Below are 17,813 nucleotides of genomic sequence, written 5' to 3'. Positions count from 1 at the left end.
CATATTTTTCCCCTCTGTCTATTAATATCCTTTATTGTACCCATACCGAATCTCTTTAGTACTGGACCTTTCTCCAAGTCTCTCTGTCCTTTCTTTGTTTCTCTGTCTGTAGGGCTCCCTTTAGTATCTCCAGTAGGGCAGTTCTCTTGTTAGCAAATTCTCTCAGCATTTGTTTGTCTGTGAAAAATTTAAGCTCTCCCTCAAATTTGAAGGAGAGCTTTGCTGGATAAAGTATTCTTGGCTGGAAATTTTTCTCAGTCAGAATTTTAAATATATCATGCCACTGCCTTCTCGCCTCCATGGTGGCTGCTGAGTGGTCACTACTTACTCTTATGCTGTTTCCTTTGTATGTGTTGAATTGCTTTTCTCTTGCTGCTTTCAGAACTTGTTCATTCTCTTCTGTGTTTGACAGTGTGATCAGAATATGTCTCGGAGTGGGTTTATTTGGATTTATTCTATTTGGAGTTCGCTGAGCATTTGTGATTTGTGTATTTATGTTGTTTAGAAGATTTGGGAAGTTTTCCCCAACAATTTCTTTGAATACTCTTCCTAGACCTTTACCCTTTTCTTCCCCTTCTGGGACACCAATGAGTCTTATATTCGGACGTTTCATATTATCTATCATATCCCTGAGGTCCATTTCGATTTTTTCAATTTTTTTCCCCATTCTTTCTTTTATGCTTTCATTTTCCATTCTGTCATCTTCCAGGTCACTGATTCGTTGTTCAACTTCCTCTAGTCTTGTACTATGAGTGTCCAGAATCTTTTTAATTTGGTCAACAGTTTCTTTAATTTCCATAAGATCATCTATTTTTTTATTTAGTCTTGCAATGTCTTCTTTATGCTCTTCTAGGGTCTTCTTGATATCCTTTTTATCCTGTACTGTGGTCTCATTGTTCATCTTTAGTTCTTTGAGTAGCTGCTCTAGGTGCTGTGTCTCTTCTGGTCTTTTGATTTGGGTGCTTGGGCTTGGGTTATCCATATCGTCTGGTTTTTTCATATGCTTTATAATTTTCTGTTGTTTTTGGCCTCTTGGCATTTGCTGAACTTGATAGGGTTCTTTTAGGATTTGTAGACCAATTGAAGTCCTTATCTCTAATTTATCAGATCTACTGCTTCGCGGAGTACACTTTCTCTAACTAACCAGCAGGTGGCGTCCACGAGCCACCTGTTCTCCACAAGCCAGTTCTCCCCTGCTTAGCCTTTTTGGTGAGTCGGGGAGTGAGTCTTGTGGGGTCCAATTGGTGTACCAAGCTTGCGTGTGTAGTTGGTGTTGCCTGCCCTGTTTATGGGGCGTGTTTCTGGGCAGTCAGGGAGGGGGGGTGGCTCTAACAATCAAATCTCCCTGGTGATCCTGGAGTTTTAAAGCTGCTGCAATAGTCTAATCCTTCAGTTCAGTCCTGCCACAGTTTGTCTCTGCCACTGACCCACAAGTCCTTGGTATTGGCATATGGCTCCTGAGACTTGCAAGTGGGCCCCTCTTCCAGGCTGTGCACTCCGGGTCCTCTGTTGAGGGATGACTGTGCTATGTCACACGTGAGTGCCATTCCCCCAGGGCAGTTCTCATCTGCTGGGCTGTGTAGGGAGGCTCCCAGTCTGCTGAAATGATGACTGAATGGGGCTTTGTTAATTCACACTGCTCCACCTTCCCAACTCTGGGACAATCAGCTGAGGTTGCAGGGAAGGCTAATGTCCACGCCCAGTTTTGTGGTGTGTGCCTGTTATTTGAAGCACTTCCGTCACACTGGGTTGTCTGGGGCAGCTCTGGGCTATGGGGCTGGCGATGGGCAGGAGTGTTTCCTGTCCACCAGGATGATGGCTGTGAGCGGACACCCCCCTTTTCTTGGGAAGTTGTGGTGTTTAGTGAATTTTCTCAGCCACTAGATTATTGCCTTTTGTCTCAGAGCTCTCTTAGTTCTGCTCTTGTCTCCACCTGCCCAAATTGCAAGTCTTTGAAGCTTTCTGTATTTGGCTTCTTAGAGTAATTGTTTTAGAAAAAGAAAAAAGGATTAAACAAAAGGGCCCTCCTCAGAGATCTAATGGGCTATTGAAATGCTAAGAGACAAGCAATTAGGGCCATCAAGGAAAAGTCCACAGGGCAGGGAGATCAGCCTCTCTTCGGGATTTGCATATGAGCCTCAGGGCCTGAGCTCTGCCCCTCCCCTTTCTATGTTCACCAGAACTCCAAAAATCCTCCTCTTTTATTGTGGAGTTTTTCGTGTTGTTTTTTTCTATGCCTGTCTCCTCTCTGCTGGGCTGGCTGCTCTCAGATTCTCTGGTTTCTTGTCTCAGTCTATCTATGGTTGGAGTTTGGATCAGTAGAATGAGTTTCCGATAAGGGCTGCCACTGCAGTTCTCCCTTCTCCTTCCCGGAGCTGACAGCCCCTCCTCCCACGGGACTGAGCCTGGCAGGGAGGGGTGCAGGTCCCCTGGCCACAAAAACTTACAGATTTCGCTGATCTCAGCAGTTCCACGTTTTCATGAGTGTTGTATGAAGTATGCCCAAAATCAGATTGCTCTGTGGTGTCCAGTCCACGCAGTTCCTGGCTTTCTACCTACTTTCCTGGAGGAGTAACTAAAACATACAGCTCACCAGTCCCAGTATGATCTTTTAAAGGATATTTTCATTATTTTATTTATACAAGTTTTTTTTTCATTTTTATTGAGATTGTTCAGATACCATACAATTACCCAAAGATCCAAAGTGTACAATCACTTGCCCCTGGGTACCCTCATACAGCTGTGCATCCATCACACTTAATTATTGTTCCATTTTTAGAAACTTTTCATTACTCCAGACAAGAAAAAAGTGAAAGGTGAAAAAAGAAAAAAAGAAAAGGAAACTCTAATCCTCCCCTATCCCTAACCAACCCCCCTCAATTGTTGACTCGTAGTATTGATATAGTACATTTGTTACTGTTTGTGAAAAAATGTTGAAATACTACTAACTGTAGTATATAGTTTGTAATAGGTATATAGTTCTTCCCTATATGCCCCTCTATTATTAACTTCTAATTGTATTGTCATACATTTGTTCTGGTTCATGGAAGTGATTTCTAGTATTTGTACAGTTGATCATGGACATTGCCCACCGTCGGATTCAGTTTTATACATTCCCATCTTTTGACCTCCAACTTTCCTTCTGGTGACATATATGACTCTGAGCTTCCCCTTTCCACCTCATTCACACACCGTTCGGCACTGTTAGTTATTCTCACATCTTGCTACCAACACCGCTGTTCATTTCCAAACATTTAAGTTCATCCTAATTGAACATTCTGCTCATACTAAGCAACCACTCCCCATTCTTAAGCCTCGTCCTATATCTTGGTACCTTAGATTTCATGTCTATGAGTTTACATATTATAATTAGTTCCTATCAGTGAGACCCTGCAATAATTGTCCTAATGTGTCTGGCTTATTTCACTCAGTATATTGCCCTCGAGGTTTTGTCATCAACCCATTGTTTTTTTAATATGGTTTTGTTCACTCACCATACATTCCATCCCAAGTAAATAATCGATGGTTTTCTGCATGGTCATACATTTACGTGTTCACCACCTTCACCACTATCTATATAAGAGCATCTACATTTCTTCCACAAGGCAGGAGGGAGAGTCAAAGAAGGTAGAGAGGCAAAAGAAAGAGGAAAAAAAAATGACAGCTAGGAAGCAGCAAAAGGAAAAATAACCTTAAATCAAAGTAGAATAAAGAATCAGACAATACCACCAATGTCAAGTGTCTAACATGCCTCCCCTATCCCCCCCTCTTATCTGCATTCACCTTGGTATATCACCTTTGTTACATTAAAGGAAGCATAATACAATGATTCTATTAGTTACAGTCTCTAGTTTATGCTGATTGCATCCCTCCCCCAATGCCTCCCCATTTTTAACACCTTGCAAGGTTGACATTTGCTTGTTCTCCCTCGTAAAAGAACATATTTGTACATTTTATCACAATTGTTGAATACTCTAGATTTCACCAAGTTACACAGTCCCAGTCTTTATCTTTCCTCCTTTCTTCTGGTGTCTCACATGCTCCCCATCTTCCTCTCTCAACCGTATTCATAGTTACCTTTGTTCAGTGTACTTACATTGTTGTGCTACCATCTCCCAAAATTGTGTTCCAAACCACGCACTCCTGTCTTCTATCACCCTGTAGTGCTCCCTTTAGTATTTCCTGTAGGACAGGTGTCTTGTTCACAAAGTCTCTCATTGTCTGTTTGTCAGAAAATATTTTGAGCTCTCCCTCATATTTGAAGGACAGCTTTGCTGGATACAGGATTCTTGGTTGGTGGTTTTTCTCTTTCAGTATCTTAAATATATCACACCACTTCCTTCTTGCCTTCATGGTTTCTGCTGAGAGAGCCGCACATAGTCTTATTAAGCTTCCTTTGTATGTAATGGATCGCTTTTCTCTTGCCGCTTTCAGGATTCTCTCTTTGTCTTTGACATTTGATGATCTGATTATTAAGTGTCTTGGCTTAGGCCTATTCATATCTCTTCTGTTTGGAGTATGCTGCGCTTCTTGGATCTGTAATTTTATGTCTTTCATAAGAGATGGGAAATTTTCATTAATTATTTCCTCTATTATTGCTTCTGCCCCCTTTCGCTTCTCTTCTCCTTCTGGGACACCAGTGATATGTACATTATTGTACTTTGTTTCATCCTTGAGTTTCCGGAGACGTTGCTCATATTTTTTCATTCTTTTCTCCATCTGCTCCTTTGCATGTAGGCTTTCAGGTGTTTTGTTCTCCAGTTCCTGAGTGTTTTCTTCTGCCTCTTGAGATCTGCTGTTGTATGTTTCCATTGTGTCTTTCATCTCTTGTGTTGTGCCTTTCATTTCCATAGATTCTACTAGTTGTTTTTTTGAACTTTTGATTTCTGCTGTATACATGCCCAGTGCTTCCTTTACAGCCTCTATCTCTTTTGCAATATCTTCTCTAAACTTTTTGAATTGATTTAGCATTAGTTGTTTAAATTCCTGTATCTCAGTTGAAGTGTACGTTTGTTCCTTTGACTGGGCCATAACTTTGTTTTTCTTAGTGTAGGTTGTAATTTTCTGTTGTCTAGGCATGGTTTCCTTGGTTATCCAAATCAGGTTTTCCCAGACCAGAACAGGCTCAGGTCCCAGAGGGAAGAAATATTCAGTATCTGTTTTCCCTGAGGGTGTGTCTTAGAAAATTGCTCCACCCTTTGATGCCTCAGGTCACTGTGCTTTTCTGCCCAGCAGGTGATGCCTGTTAGCCTATAATTCTTGACTGGTGTGAGGAGGTATGGCCATGTTCCCCCAGGCTCTGGGGTCTGGTTCTGAATGGAAAGGGCCCCACCCCTTTCCTCCTAGAGAAGACAGACCCCCCAGGTGGAGGTCATTAGCATTTCAGTGGTCTCGCTCTCTGCTTGTGGTGTCTCCACCCTTCCCAGAGTCACAGCCCTGGAAACTGAAAATGACTGGGGCTTTCTCCACTGAGCTGAAAAAGAAACAGATAGTCCCCTTCAGACCCAGTCCAAGGCGACCCTCTGGCTCTCCCAGGTCAGTCGTCACCCAAAGCCTCTGTCTGTTTTTTGGGGCTGCGTACCTGTAGTGAGCAGTTCACACTCGCTACTTAAAACCCCAGTTGGAGCTCAGCTGAGCTATATTCGCTTGATGGGAGAGAGCTTCTCTCTGGCACCACGAGGCTTTGCAGCTTGGGCTATGGGGGTGGGGGTCTCACGACTTGGTTCTGCAGGTTTTACTTACAGATTTTATGCTGTGTTCTCGGGCATTCCTCCCAATTCAGATTGGTGTATGATGAGTGGATGGTCTCGTTTGTCCCCCCGCAGTTATTCTGGATTATTTACTAGTTGTTTCTGGTTTTTTGTAGTTGTTCCAGGGGGACTACTTAGCTTCCACTCCTCTCTATGCCGCCATCTTGCCCGAGTCTTAATCTATTTATACAATTTTTAAGATCATAGGAATGAGTCTTATGTAAATGTAAATTCAAATTTGGTATGCAATTATTTCATGTTATTTATAGAATGATGTTTCCCTTTACTACAGAAATAATGTAGTAGAGTTGCCTGTGTTAAGTGATTTAGGCCAAAGTAGTAACTTGCAAAATCAAACTGTGATAGAACCTTCACTCTCAAATCATTGCTTTCTTTGATATTAATTGAAACATTGTTATTTGGATATTATCTCCTATTTTTTAACAGCTAATTTTTACCTTTTTAAAATAGCATAAAAGATAAGTAAAAATGATATATTTTGTATTAACAATTTTAAAATCATCATACCATTCTTTATGAGATTCAAGACTCCTTTGTTTGGCTGACAGGTATTAATTTCCTGACAGCATCACTCAACATCTTTGGGGAGGGATAATTGTTTGGTTGTTTAACTGTTTCTTTAGTGGTGGTTATGGTTTTTTTGTGTTTTTAAAAAATATATTTTTAAAGCATACATGTATATCACTCCCTCTAGAGAGAACAGTTTGATGTTTATCTTTCCAGTTTTTTTTCCCAAACATATATAAGCATACATTATATTTATTTGTTTTACATAAATGGGATTATGTTATAAATACAGTCCTAGAATTTGCTCTTTTTCCTATAAGGATACATCTTTGGACATATATCTATATCAGGAAATACAGATTTCTTTAAAAAAATCATCTTTCTATTAAGTAAGCTCTGTTATGAGGACTCCTTTTTTAAAAAAATCTGTTTTTATGTTTTTCTGTCTAGAATGCAGGTAGTTGCTCAGTGTTTGAATAAATGAATCAATAAAGGGGTGGGGACCTATTGATAGTGTCATAATTTTATGCATTTCTGGGGAAGGACTTCCTTTTAGATAATACTTTTATATTCAGATGAAGTATATAATGGCATGTGGTTGTAAAGAATGCCATATTGGATTAAATATGGACTCTCTCTGGTGTTCTATTAGTGACCCCAGGGGAACTTTATGATTGGGCATGGTCCTCTGTGGAACTGATTTTACCCTCACAAAAGCTATCACAAAGAATAAGGATTTATTGTAAGGATCCTTGTGTCCAAAAAGGGAAATGAAATCCTGTGGAAATCTAATACAGGAATTGTAATAGCATTGAACTTTAAGGAAATTGGAACTTGAGATGTTCTAAAGGCAGTTTTACGGACCTTTTGAATCTATTATCACATAAGCATAATTCAGCTACTCTCCCTTTATCTGCTTTTCTCTCTCTCTGTTTTTCCTTCTCACAACCTATTGGGTTCCTTATCTCTTTTTCTACCTTACTGTTTCAACTTATTCTTAATTTTGACCTGATCATAGCCCCTTAATTCTACTTCCTGCCCATCTTCTGTCAGCCCTTTCAAATCCCTTGGCCTACAGTCTGATTCTTTCTATACTTTTGGAAATATTTCTGTATCTGCCTAGAGCCTGATTCTTTCCATATTTCCAAAAGTGCTATGGAAGTTCAGAGAAGTATAAGATAACTATGAATAGGAGAGAGTTAGGCAATAAACATAGGGAAAGAAGAATTTGAGCTAGGCCATGAAGTATTTTTAGGTTTTCATCTATAGAGTAGGGCATTCTAATAGAAAAACAGAAAAAGACACATAGGATAGTAGATAAAACTCTGAAAGGCTTTTGCCTATTAGGTTGACTAAGATGTGTATCAGTTACTGGCTAGGATGTAGAGAAACAGGCACTCTCCTCTACTGATAGGAGTATAAATTGGCACATTCTTTTTGGTAGGGCAAAATTTGGCAAGATATATTAAAATTTAAAGCATGCTGGTCCTTGGATCTAGCAATTTCATTTCTAGGAATTAATTACATGGACATATTCATGTAAGTATGAAAATATATAGATGTGCAAAAAGTTTGTGTAAGATTGCAGTTATTCTTTCTTTGAACATGTAGTAGAACTTAGTAGAGATGCCATCTGGACCTGGAGTTTTCTTTATGGGAAAATTATGGGGATTGATTTAATTATTTAAATGATAGTAGGGCTGCTTAAGTTGTAAGATTTATTTTTCTATGAATTTATCCAGGATGTTTCTTCAGCGGGATTAATTCCAGATGCCTAGCCTACAATATATTACTTCATATTAGAACAACTTTGAGTTCAAATCCACAAGTACTTTGAGTTTAAATTCACATTTTAAAAATTCCTCTATATTTTTTATCCTTGACTGATAAAGGACTAACATTATACATTTTATTTTCCAGCTACAACTTCAACCACTACTACCACCACTGTCACCACCACCACCACTACTACAATCACCAGTGGTTTTACCTTCAATCTAAAACCACTGACATCAACTGGGATTAATAACAATGTTCCAGTCAATGTTAATTTTGTACCTTCTACTTTGATGGTTAGGTAAGTCTGTAATTTGAAAATTTGCAGGAGTTTCATTTTATTTATTTTGTGCAAGGCATTATTTCCTTGTATAACTTTAGAGTTGTATTTTGGAGTTACATAAATGACTTAGAGACAAGTGAACAGTTGGAAAAATGGATTTCTGTACCTTAATAAGTTGAGCAGCCAACAGCACACCTTTGCCTTCTGAACACCATTATAATACAATTATTACTATTACTAATAGTAGCTAAAATTTACTGTGGAGTTACTATATGCTTAGCAATATGACATTTACTTTAAAAACATCATATCATTTAATCCTCACAATAACCCAATGTAGTAGGCACTATTTTTGTTCCCATATTATAGATAAGAAAACTAGGGCACATAGAAATTTTATAACCTGCTCATAGTCAGTCATACATTTGGTAGTGGTTGAGCCAAGATTAAAATTCAGGCAGTCAAGGTCTAGAGCCTATTTTCTCATATACTATTGTGCCAGTTTGAATGTATTATGTCCCCCAAAATGCTATTATCTTTGATGTAATCTTGTGTAGGTAGACATATCAGTGTTGATTAGATTGTAATTCTTTGAGTGTTTCCATGGAGATGTGCCCCACCCAACTGTGGGTGATGACTCTGATTGGATAATTTCCATGGAGGTGTTACCCCACCCATTCAGGGTGGGTCTAAATTAAATCACTGGAGCCATATAAATGGGCTGACAAACAGAAGGAACTCAGTGCAACTGTGGGTGACATTTTGAAGAGGAGCTACAGCCAAGAGAGACACTTGGAAGAAAGCACAGGAGCTGCAGATGAGAGACAGTTTGAAGACGGCCGTTGAAAGCAGACTCTTGCTCTGGAGAAGCTTAGAGGGGACAAGTATCCCAAATGCAACTAAGAGTGACATTTTTTAGGAACTGCAGCCTAGAGAGGGACATCCTGGGAGAAAGTCATTTTGAAACCAGAACTTTGGAGCAGACACTAGCCACGTGCCTTCCCAGCTAACAGAGGTTTTCCGGACACCATTGGCCATCCTCCAGTGAAGGTACCCGATTGCTGATGTGTTACCTTGGACACTTTATGGCTGGCCTTAAGACTGTAACTGTGTAACCAAATAAACCCCCTTTTATAAAAGCCAGTCCATCTCTGGTGTTTTGCATTCCGGCAGCTTTAGCAAACTAGAACAACTGTACTATGCTCTTTTCTAATATTTGTGGTTTTTTAATTAAACTTGTTTTTTAGATAATTGTAGGTTCACATGTAGTTGTCAGAAATAATACAAAAACATCCTGTGTACCGTTTACCTAATTTCCCCCAATGATAACATTTTGCAGTACTATAATACAATATCACAACCAGGATATTGACGTTGATATAGTCAAGGTACAGAACAGTTCCATCACCAGGAAGATCCCTTCTGTTGCCCTTTTGTAGCCACAACCAGCTCTCTACACCTCCACTGCCTTTCTATGACTCCTGGCAACGAATAGTCTCTATTTCTCCCCCATCCCTTTCCCTAATCCCTGACAACAACTAATCTCTTCTCTATTTCTATAATTTTGACATTTTAGGAATGTTGTACAAATGTGACCTTCTGGGATTGTTTTTTTTTTTTTTCACTCATCATAGTTCCTTGAGATCCATCCAACTTGTTGAGTACAATAGTTTGTTCTAGTAGTTCTATCAGTTATGGAGAGTGGCTTATTGAAGTCTTTAACTATAAATATGGATTTCTCCCTTCAGGTCTATCAGTTTTTGCTTTAAGTATTTGAAGGCTCTGTTGTTTGATGCCTACACATTTAGGATTGTTAGCCTTCCTGTTGCCTTCATTCCTTTATCATTAATGTAATAGTCCTCTTTGTCTCTGGTAATTTTCTTTGCTCTGAAGTCTACTTTATCTGATATTAATATAGCCATTTCTTTAGTAAAATTAATGTTGCATGGTATATCTTTTGCTGTCTTTTTATTTTTGACTTATCTATGTTCTTGTATTTGAGTTGTGCTTCTTATAGACAGCATATTGTTGAATCAGGTTTTTTTTTTTTTATCAACTCTGGCAATCTCTGCCATTTATTTTGCCCATTTGTATTTAAGGTTATTATTCATATCTTAGTGCTTAAGTCTGCCATTTTATTATTTGTGTTTTTTGTTTGTTGCCTCCTTTTTTGTTTTTCTCTTTCTCTTTTCTTACCTTCCTGTAGATTATTTGAACATTTTTTAGGGTTACATCTTTTTTTATTTATAGCATTTTGGGGTATATGGCTTTGTATAGTTTTCTTATTGCTTGCTTTAAGTATTATAATATATATGTAACATAACAAGCTAGTTATATCAGTGTTTTACCACCTGGAGTGAAGTGTAGAAATCTTACTTCCATTTAGTCCCCTTAACTCTCCTTACCTTTTAAGTATAATTGTTTCAATTATTTCTTCTATGTATATTGAACACAGATGGTGCTATAATTTTTGCTTTAACCATCAAATACGATTTAAGAAACTCATGAGAAGTAGGATAGTCTATTATATTTATTCTTGTTATTACCCATTTCAGTGTTCTTCTTCCCTTTATGAAGTTCCAAGCCTCCTTCTGTTTTTATTTCAATTCTGTTTAGCCAATCTTCAAGGGGAGGTTTGCTAGCAACATATGTGCTTTTTTTATTTTGTGTGAGAATGTCTTCATTTCCCCTTCAGTTCTGAAGGACATTTTCACATGATACCTAAGTCACAGATGAAAGCATTTTTCTTTTAATAGTTGAAAAATATTTAGCCTCTTCCCTCTAGCCTCTGTAGTTTCATGTGAGAAATCTTCTGTCATTCCAATTGGTGTTACATTTTAAGTAATATGTCATTTCTCACTGGCAGCTTTCAAGAATTTTTTCTTTGTCTAGTTTTCACAAAATTATGATGTATGTTAGCATGGATTTCTTTAAATTATTCTGAGTGGGATTTGCTCAGCTTCTTGAATATTTGGGGTTATGTCTTTTGCCAAATTTTGGAAGTTTTCAACCTTTATTTTATATTTTTTATGTAATTTTGCTGAAACATATTCAAATACCACACAATCATCCAAAATTCACAACTGCCTACAGCCTCACCACACAGCCATGCACTCAACACCACAATTAATCCCCGAACATCCCCACCACTCCAAAAAACAAAAGTGAAAACAAGAACAAAAATAAAAGTAAAAAAGAACATTCAAAACATCCCACACCCCCATCCCCCCACCCCTTTCTTTTATTTTTTTAATTGAAATATATTCACACACCATACAACCATCCAAAGCATAAAACAATTGTCCACAGCATCACCATACAGCCGTGAACCATCACCACAATCAACCCCTGAACATTCTCATCACTCCAAAAAACAAAAATGGGAATAAAAATAAAAGTAAAAAGAACACCCAGAATGTCTCACACCCTCCTCCCCCACACTGTCAATCCACACCCTGTCCCCATCCTTCCACTCATGCATCCACACGCTGGGCAAAGGGAGTGTGAGCCACAAGGCCCCAACACTCACACGGCCACACCATACAAGCCATACAGCTATATGATTGCCCTCAAAAACTAAGGACACTGGACCGCAGTCCAGCAGTCCCAGACACCTCCCTCCAACCACTCCAAAAAACCACAAACCAAAAAGGGACATCTATGCAAAGCACAAGAGTAATCTCCAGAATGACCCCTTGATTCCACTTGAAATCTCTCAGCCACTGAAACCCTACCTTTCCTCCATTCTCTTACCCCCTTTGGTCCAGAAGGCCCTCCCAGTCACACAATGCAGGGTCCAGGCTCATCCCTGGGAGCCATGCCCCACACGGCCAGGAGATTCACATCCCTGAGGGTCATGTCCCATGTAGAGGGGAAGGCAGCAAGCCCACCTGCCAAGCTGGCCTAGAGAGAGAGACCACAGCCGAGCAACAAAAGAGGCCCTTCAGGGGCAACTCCCAGGCACAATCATGAGCAGGCTCAGCCTCCCCTCTGCAGCAACAAGCCTCATGAGGGCAAGCCCCAAGATCAAGGGCCCGACCCACCAAGCTGGTGGTCCCCAGTGCCCGTGAGAACACCAGGAATTCCCCAGCTGAGGAAGTTCAACATTTCCACATTTTTCCACAGTCCCTCAAGGGGGCCCTGCATATACTCTTTATTCTCCACCCACTTTACTGTGGGTTGTGTTGGGGCTTCCTGCCAACCTGCACAAACCAACAAGGTCTGACTCCCCAGTCAAGGCTCCATGCAATTACAGCATCTGAGTAAGCTGACCGCACAAGTTAAACCATATAGTGTGGTCCAGAAAACTCAGACCTTGCCCCATATAACCATCTCTTCCTTTGGTCCTGCACAGAAGCCAAAGCTTTAAAACATGGTTAATATCATCCTCTACCCTTCAGTCTGATCCACCCCAATCTCAACCAAGTCCATTTCGTTCATTTCTCCAATTGAAGTCTGATCTATTTTTCAGCCTCTTTAACTGTTGATTCATGGGGGGATGCTGACACAGCTGCTGAACTCTGGCTCCAAGTACCAGTTGCCACACAGACACCTGAAGCTCCAGGGACCAATCACGTCACACACAAACAGCTCAGAATCTCAAAACCTAGAAATCACTGTTAAAACTCATGAAAAATGTGACTGCTGTAAGGGCTTACAATATGGGAACCTCCACATAAACCTTCCCCTTATAACCCATGCTCCCAGATTCAATTCTCTGAATTTACACATAATTATAGTCAATATTAGTGAAGCATTATGTTTGTATTTTCATTTCTGACTTATTTCACTCAACCCACTGTCCTCACAGTCCATTCACTTCATTGCATACCTCACAACTTCATTCCTTCCTGCTGCTACCTCATGCAAAAACATTCTTATATTTGTACATTTAATCACATTCATTGACCACTCTAGGTTTCACTAAGTTATACAGTCCCAGTCTTTACTGTCTATCTTTCCTTCTGGTGTCATACATAGCCCTAACCTTCTGTTTTCAACCGTGTTCACTGTCGTCTTTTTTTCAGTGTACTTACAATATTGTGCCACCATCACGGTATTGTGCTAGCCATTTCTGGAGCTATACATTCAATCCTCTAGAACATTCTATACTCCTTCAACATCAAATGCCAGATCTCTATGCTCTTTCTATCTCCTGATATCTTCATTTCTACACTCTTCTCCAAGCCTCTCTCTCCTTTCTTTTCCTATCTGTCTGTAGCACTCCCTTTAGTATTTCCTGTAGAGGAGATCTCCCATTGACGAACTCTCTCAGTGTCTGTTTATCTGTAAATATTTTAAACTCTCACTCATTTTTGAAGAACAGTTTTGCCGGATATAGGATTCTTGGTTGGCAGTTTTCTCTTTCAGTATCTTGAATACATCATACCACTGCCTCCTCACCTCCATGGTTTCTGCTGAGAGATCCACACTTAGTCTTATCGAGCTTCCCTTGTATGTGATGGATTGCTTTTCTCTTACTGCTTTCAGAAGTCTTTCTTTGTCTTTGACATTTGAAAATCTGATTAGTAAGTGTCTTGGAGTAGGTCTATTTGGATCAACTCTGTTTGGGTATGCTGTACTTCTTGGACCTATAATTTCACATCTTTCATAAGAGTTGGGAAATTTTCATTGATTATTTCCTCTATTATTCCTTCTGCCACTTTTCCCTCCTCTTCTCCTTCTGGGACACCTATAATGTATATATTCATGCACTTCAGGTTGTCCTTCAGTTCCCTGAGACCCTGCTCGTATTTTCCCATTCTTTTCCCTATCTGTTCCTTTGTGTGCAGGATTTCAGATGTCCTGTCCTCCATCTCACTGATCTTTTCTTCTGCCTCTCCAAGTCTGCTGTTGTATGTCTCCATTGTGTTTTTCATCTCTTCTATTGTGCCTTTCATTTCCATAAGTTCTGCCATTTGTTTTTTCAAGCTTATGAATTCTTCCTTATGATCCCCCAGTGTCTTCTTTATATCCTTTTTATCTTTTGTCACATTCTCTCTCACCTTGTTTATTTGATTTAAAATATTTGTTTGAACATCTAAAATTGGTTGTTATAACTCCTGAATCTTAGTTGAAATATAAGTTTCTTCCTCTGACTGGGCCATATCTTCCCATTTCCTAATCACGCCAGCTCGTGATTTTTGGCTGGTGTCTTGGCATCTGACTTTCTTGATTGGTTTATTCTGGAGGTTATTTTCTTCCTTTTGCATAAGATTTTCTTATTGGTTGACTTTGATCTCTGTCTTTTCTTTTTTCTCTCCCTGGCCAGTTGTCAGATTGGCTCTGCCCCTCAGTCTTCCCCCCAAAATCAGGTGTCCACTGTGGCCTGCCACAGGGATGGTAGGTAGGCACTGGGCACCCTAGCAAGTTCACTATGTGTGGTAATACAAATCTTCTGGTTTCCAGTGGTGCTCTATTTTCCACTGGCTAACAAGACCTGGATTTGTTTTGGAGCCCTACTTTAACAGTTGGGTCTTCCCTATTTCTCAGCCAAAACAGGGCTGGGTTTCCATACATGGCGTGTAGACTGTCCAGCAGATGGTGGTGTTTGGTAACTTAATTGTCCTCAGAGTCGTTTTGCCTCTGACCACAGGCTTTGTCTGACCCAGGCGGGTGAGACTGTGGGATTCCTATGCCCTCACTTTTTTTTCCCCGGGCCCGGGGTCTGAGTTCTCTGAGGGAGGGCTGCCACTTGAGCTGGGCCCTGCCCCCTTTCCTTAGGGAAGATACACCCCCCAGGGAGTTATCTTCTACACTTGAATTCCTCCTTTGTCTCTCTGACTCTCTTAACTCTACCCTTGCCTGGGTCAGCACAGACAGTTGAAAGTGCCTGAGGCTTTCTCTAATGAGCTGCTTAGAATGAGAGGAGAAAAAAAAAAAAGGAAAAAGAGCAAAAGCCCCTTTTCAGAGCCAGTCCCAAGCCCCTCAGTTTTGCCGGTTGACCATTGTTTGTACCCAGTTGTCTGTGCCCCTTTTCTTGGGACACAGCCATTTTTCAGTATTCTGAGCTCAACCGTCTCCAAAAGCCTCTGTTTTTATTTAATTATGTATTTTTTTTTTCTTCAGCCCTGCCTCCTCTCTGCAGGGAGGGACCTCAGTTTCCTGTTGCTCAGGGCTTGTCTGTGCTTTTAGCTTGTATTCAATAGTCCAAATTTGTTAAATTAAAACTGCAGTTGGACTAATCAAAAGATCCCACCCACAACAGGTCTGCCCCCCACAAGAGTGGATTAAAAGAACATAGTTTTTTATGGGCTACATAACAGATTCAAACCAGCACACTGTTCAATAAATAGTTCTGGGAAAACTGGATAGCAACAGACAAGATGGAATTTAACGAAGAATTATGAATACTGAATTTCTACATAATTTTCTTTTTCTTAGTTTCTAGGGTATTAAAATAGCCGGAAGGAAAGAATTGAAATGGTGTAACTGTAACACACAGCATCCTTCGAAATTTGTTCTATAGCTATTTGTTAAATTGTAATTTGAAAGTTATCACCTTTTTGTATATATGTTATATTTCACAATAAGGAAATAACTGAAACTGTGCAACTGTAACTCGTAACATTCTTTGAAATTTGCTCTTTATTTGCTAAATTACACATGGAAATTATCACTTCTATGTATATGTTATATTCTACAATAAAAAATATGATAAAAAAAATAAAACTGCAGTTAGAGTTTGATTGAGCTACATTCCCTTGCTCCCCACAGGGACTGCTGCTTTCTCCCACAGCGAAATTTTGCAACACAGTCTGCTGTGCTGGGAGGAAGGGGCGCCGGCTCTGAGTCTTACTTAACAGATTTTATGCTGCGATCTCAGCCATTCTACCCATTCCTGACTGGTGTACGATGTGTGAACAGTCACAGATGTCCCCCAACAGTTGTTTCAGACTATTTACTAGTTGTTCCTGGCTATTTACTAGTTGCTCTAGAGGACTAAGTTCCACACCTCTCTATGCCACCATCTTGCCCCATCCCCTCAACCTTTATTTTATCAAATACTTTTTCAGTCCCATTCTCTCTCTCTTCTTCTGGGTTGCTGATCATACGAATGTTTGCTCTTTTGTCATTGTCCTCTGAGTTCTTGAGAATTCTTTTGTTTTTTTCTGCCTATTTTCTCTCTGTTTTTCTGTAAATTCATTGATTCTGTCCTTTGCCATCTCCACTCCAGTACTGAACCCTTCAAGTGAATTTTTTGTTTTGATTATTAAATTTTTTTCAGTTCTATAATTTTTATTTGGTTCTTTTTTGTAACTTCTTTTTCTTTGCTGAGATTCCCAATTTTTTTCATTTTTAAAAGAATATTCATAATTGCTTGTTGACGCATTTTTCTGATGGCTTTTTAAAAAACCTTTAAAAATAATTCCAGCATCTGATACCTCTCAGTGTTAGCGTCTGCTGATTGTCTTTCCAGTTTCAAGTTATGATTTTCCTGATTTTTAGTATGATGGGTAATTTTCTTTTTTTTTAACATTTTCTTTTGAAATAAATTCAAAGTTATAGGAACATTTGCAAAAACCATACAAACCCCATACACAGAACTCCAGCATTCCCTGACCCCCCCGATACCCCCCGATCCACAAACTTTAACATGTTGTCCCACCGTTATTTCTTTCCCTCCCTCCCTATCTATCATTCATCATCTATTCCTCTGTCTTCTGAACATATGAGAGCTAGCTGCACACATCCTTGAACAAACACTATAATTCTCATATACAATTCCCATGAACAAGAACATTCTTTTATACAATCCCATTAAGCGCAGCTAAGAAGTACAAGAGATTCAACAATGAAACAAAGGTTACATTCTATATTTCCTTTTCCTTATGTCTCAACTATGTCCCTTTGAGCCTCCTGTCCTCCATCGTCTGATCCTATCCAGGGTCATCCTTGGCATTCAATGGTTGTCTATTTAGACTGTTTTAATTTTTTTTTTATTTTTTATTTTTCTCAACTGTGGAAACATATATACAGCCTAAATCTTCCCATTCCACCCCCTCCCTAGCATTCCGTTAGTGGGATTAGTCACATTTAGAATGTTGTAATGCAATCACCTTCCCACCCTCCATCGCTAGAAATTTCCCTTCACCTCAAACAGCAACCCTACACTCATTTCTTAACTCCCCATTGCCCCTTCCCTCATTTCTCTTTGATACAGCTTAACTTCCATAGGACACATAAACTATGTTCCTATACTCCTCCGTTCCCCCACCTTTATATAGTTCTTGTCAAAAATTACATATTTTATGTTGAGTTGAAAACCACTGATTTGCCCTTAGAGTTTGTGTATTTTACATCATGTAGGAAGTAAATAGTGGAGTTACAATTCAAAAAATTATTGACTTCTATTTGTATTCCATTGTGGTTGGAGTATGTGCTTTGAATATATTCAATTTTCTTTTTTCTTCTTAAATTTATTGAGGCTTATTTTATGTCCCAGCCTATGGTCCCTTCTGGAGAAAGATCCATGA

General features: G+C 39.5%; 1 protein-coding gene across 3 annotated transcripts in view; it reads left to right on the top strand.

The window, feature by feature from the left end:
* NUP62CL (nucleoporin 62 C-terminal like) overlaps positions 1–17,813 on the top strand; it is a 119,951-nt gene that overhangs the window by 64,546 nt on the left and 37,592 nt on the right. For all 3 annotated transcript variants that reach the window (XM_037822415.1, XM_037822414.1, XM_037822413.1), the window contains one exon: positions 8,199–8,355. In XM_037822415.1, coding sequence (XP_037678343.1) covers positions 8,199–8,355 — 157 coding nt within the window. The remainder of the gene's footprint in view (positions 1–8,198; positions 8,356–17,813) is intronic.

The sequence above is a fragment of the Choloepus didactylus genome, chromosome X, assembly GCF_015220235.1.
Source record: "Choloepus didactylus isolate mChoDid1 chromosome X, mChoDid1.pri, whole genome shotgun sequence".
NCBI lineage: Eukaryota > Metazoa > Chordata > Mammalia > Pilosa > Megalonychidae > Choloepus > Choloepus didactylus.
The sequence above is the reverse complement of the archived record's forward strand: the minus strand, read 5'-3'. Positions and strand labels throughout refer to the sequence as shown.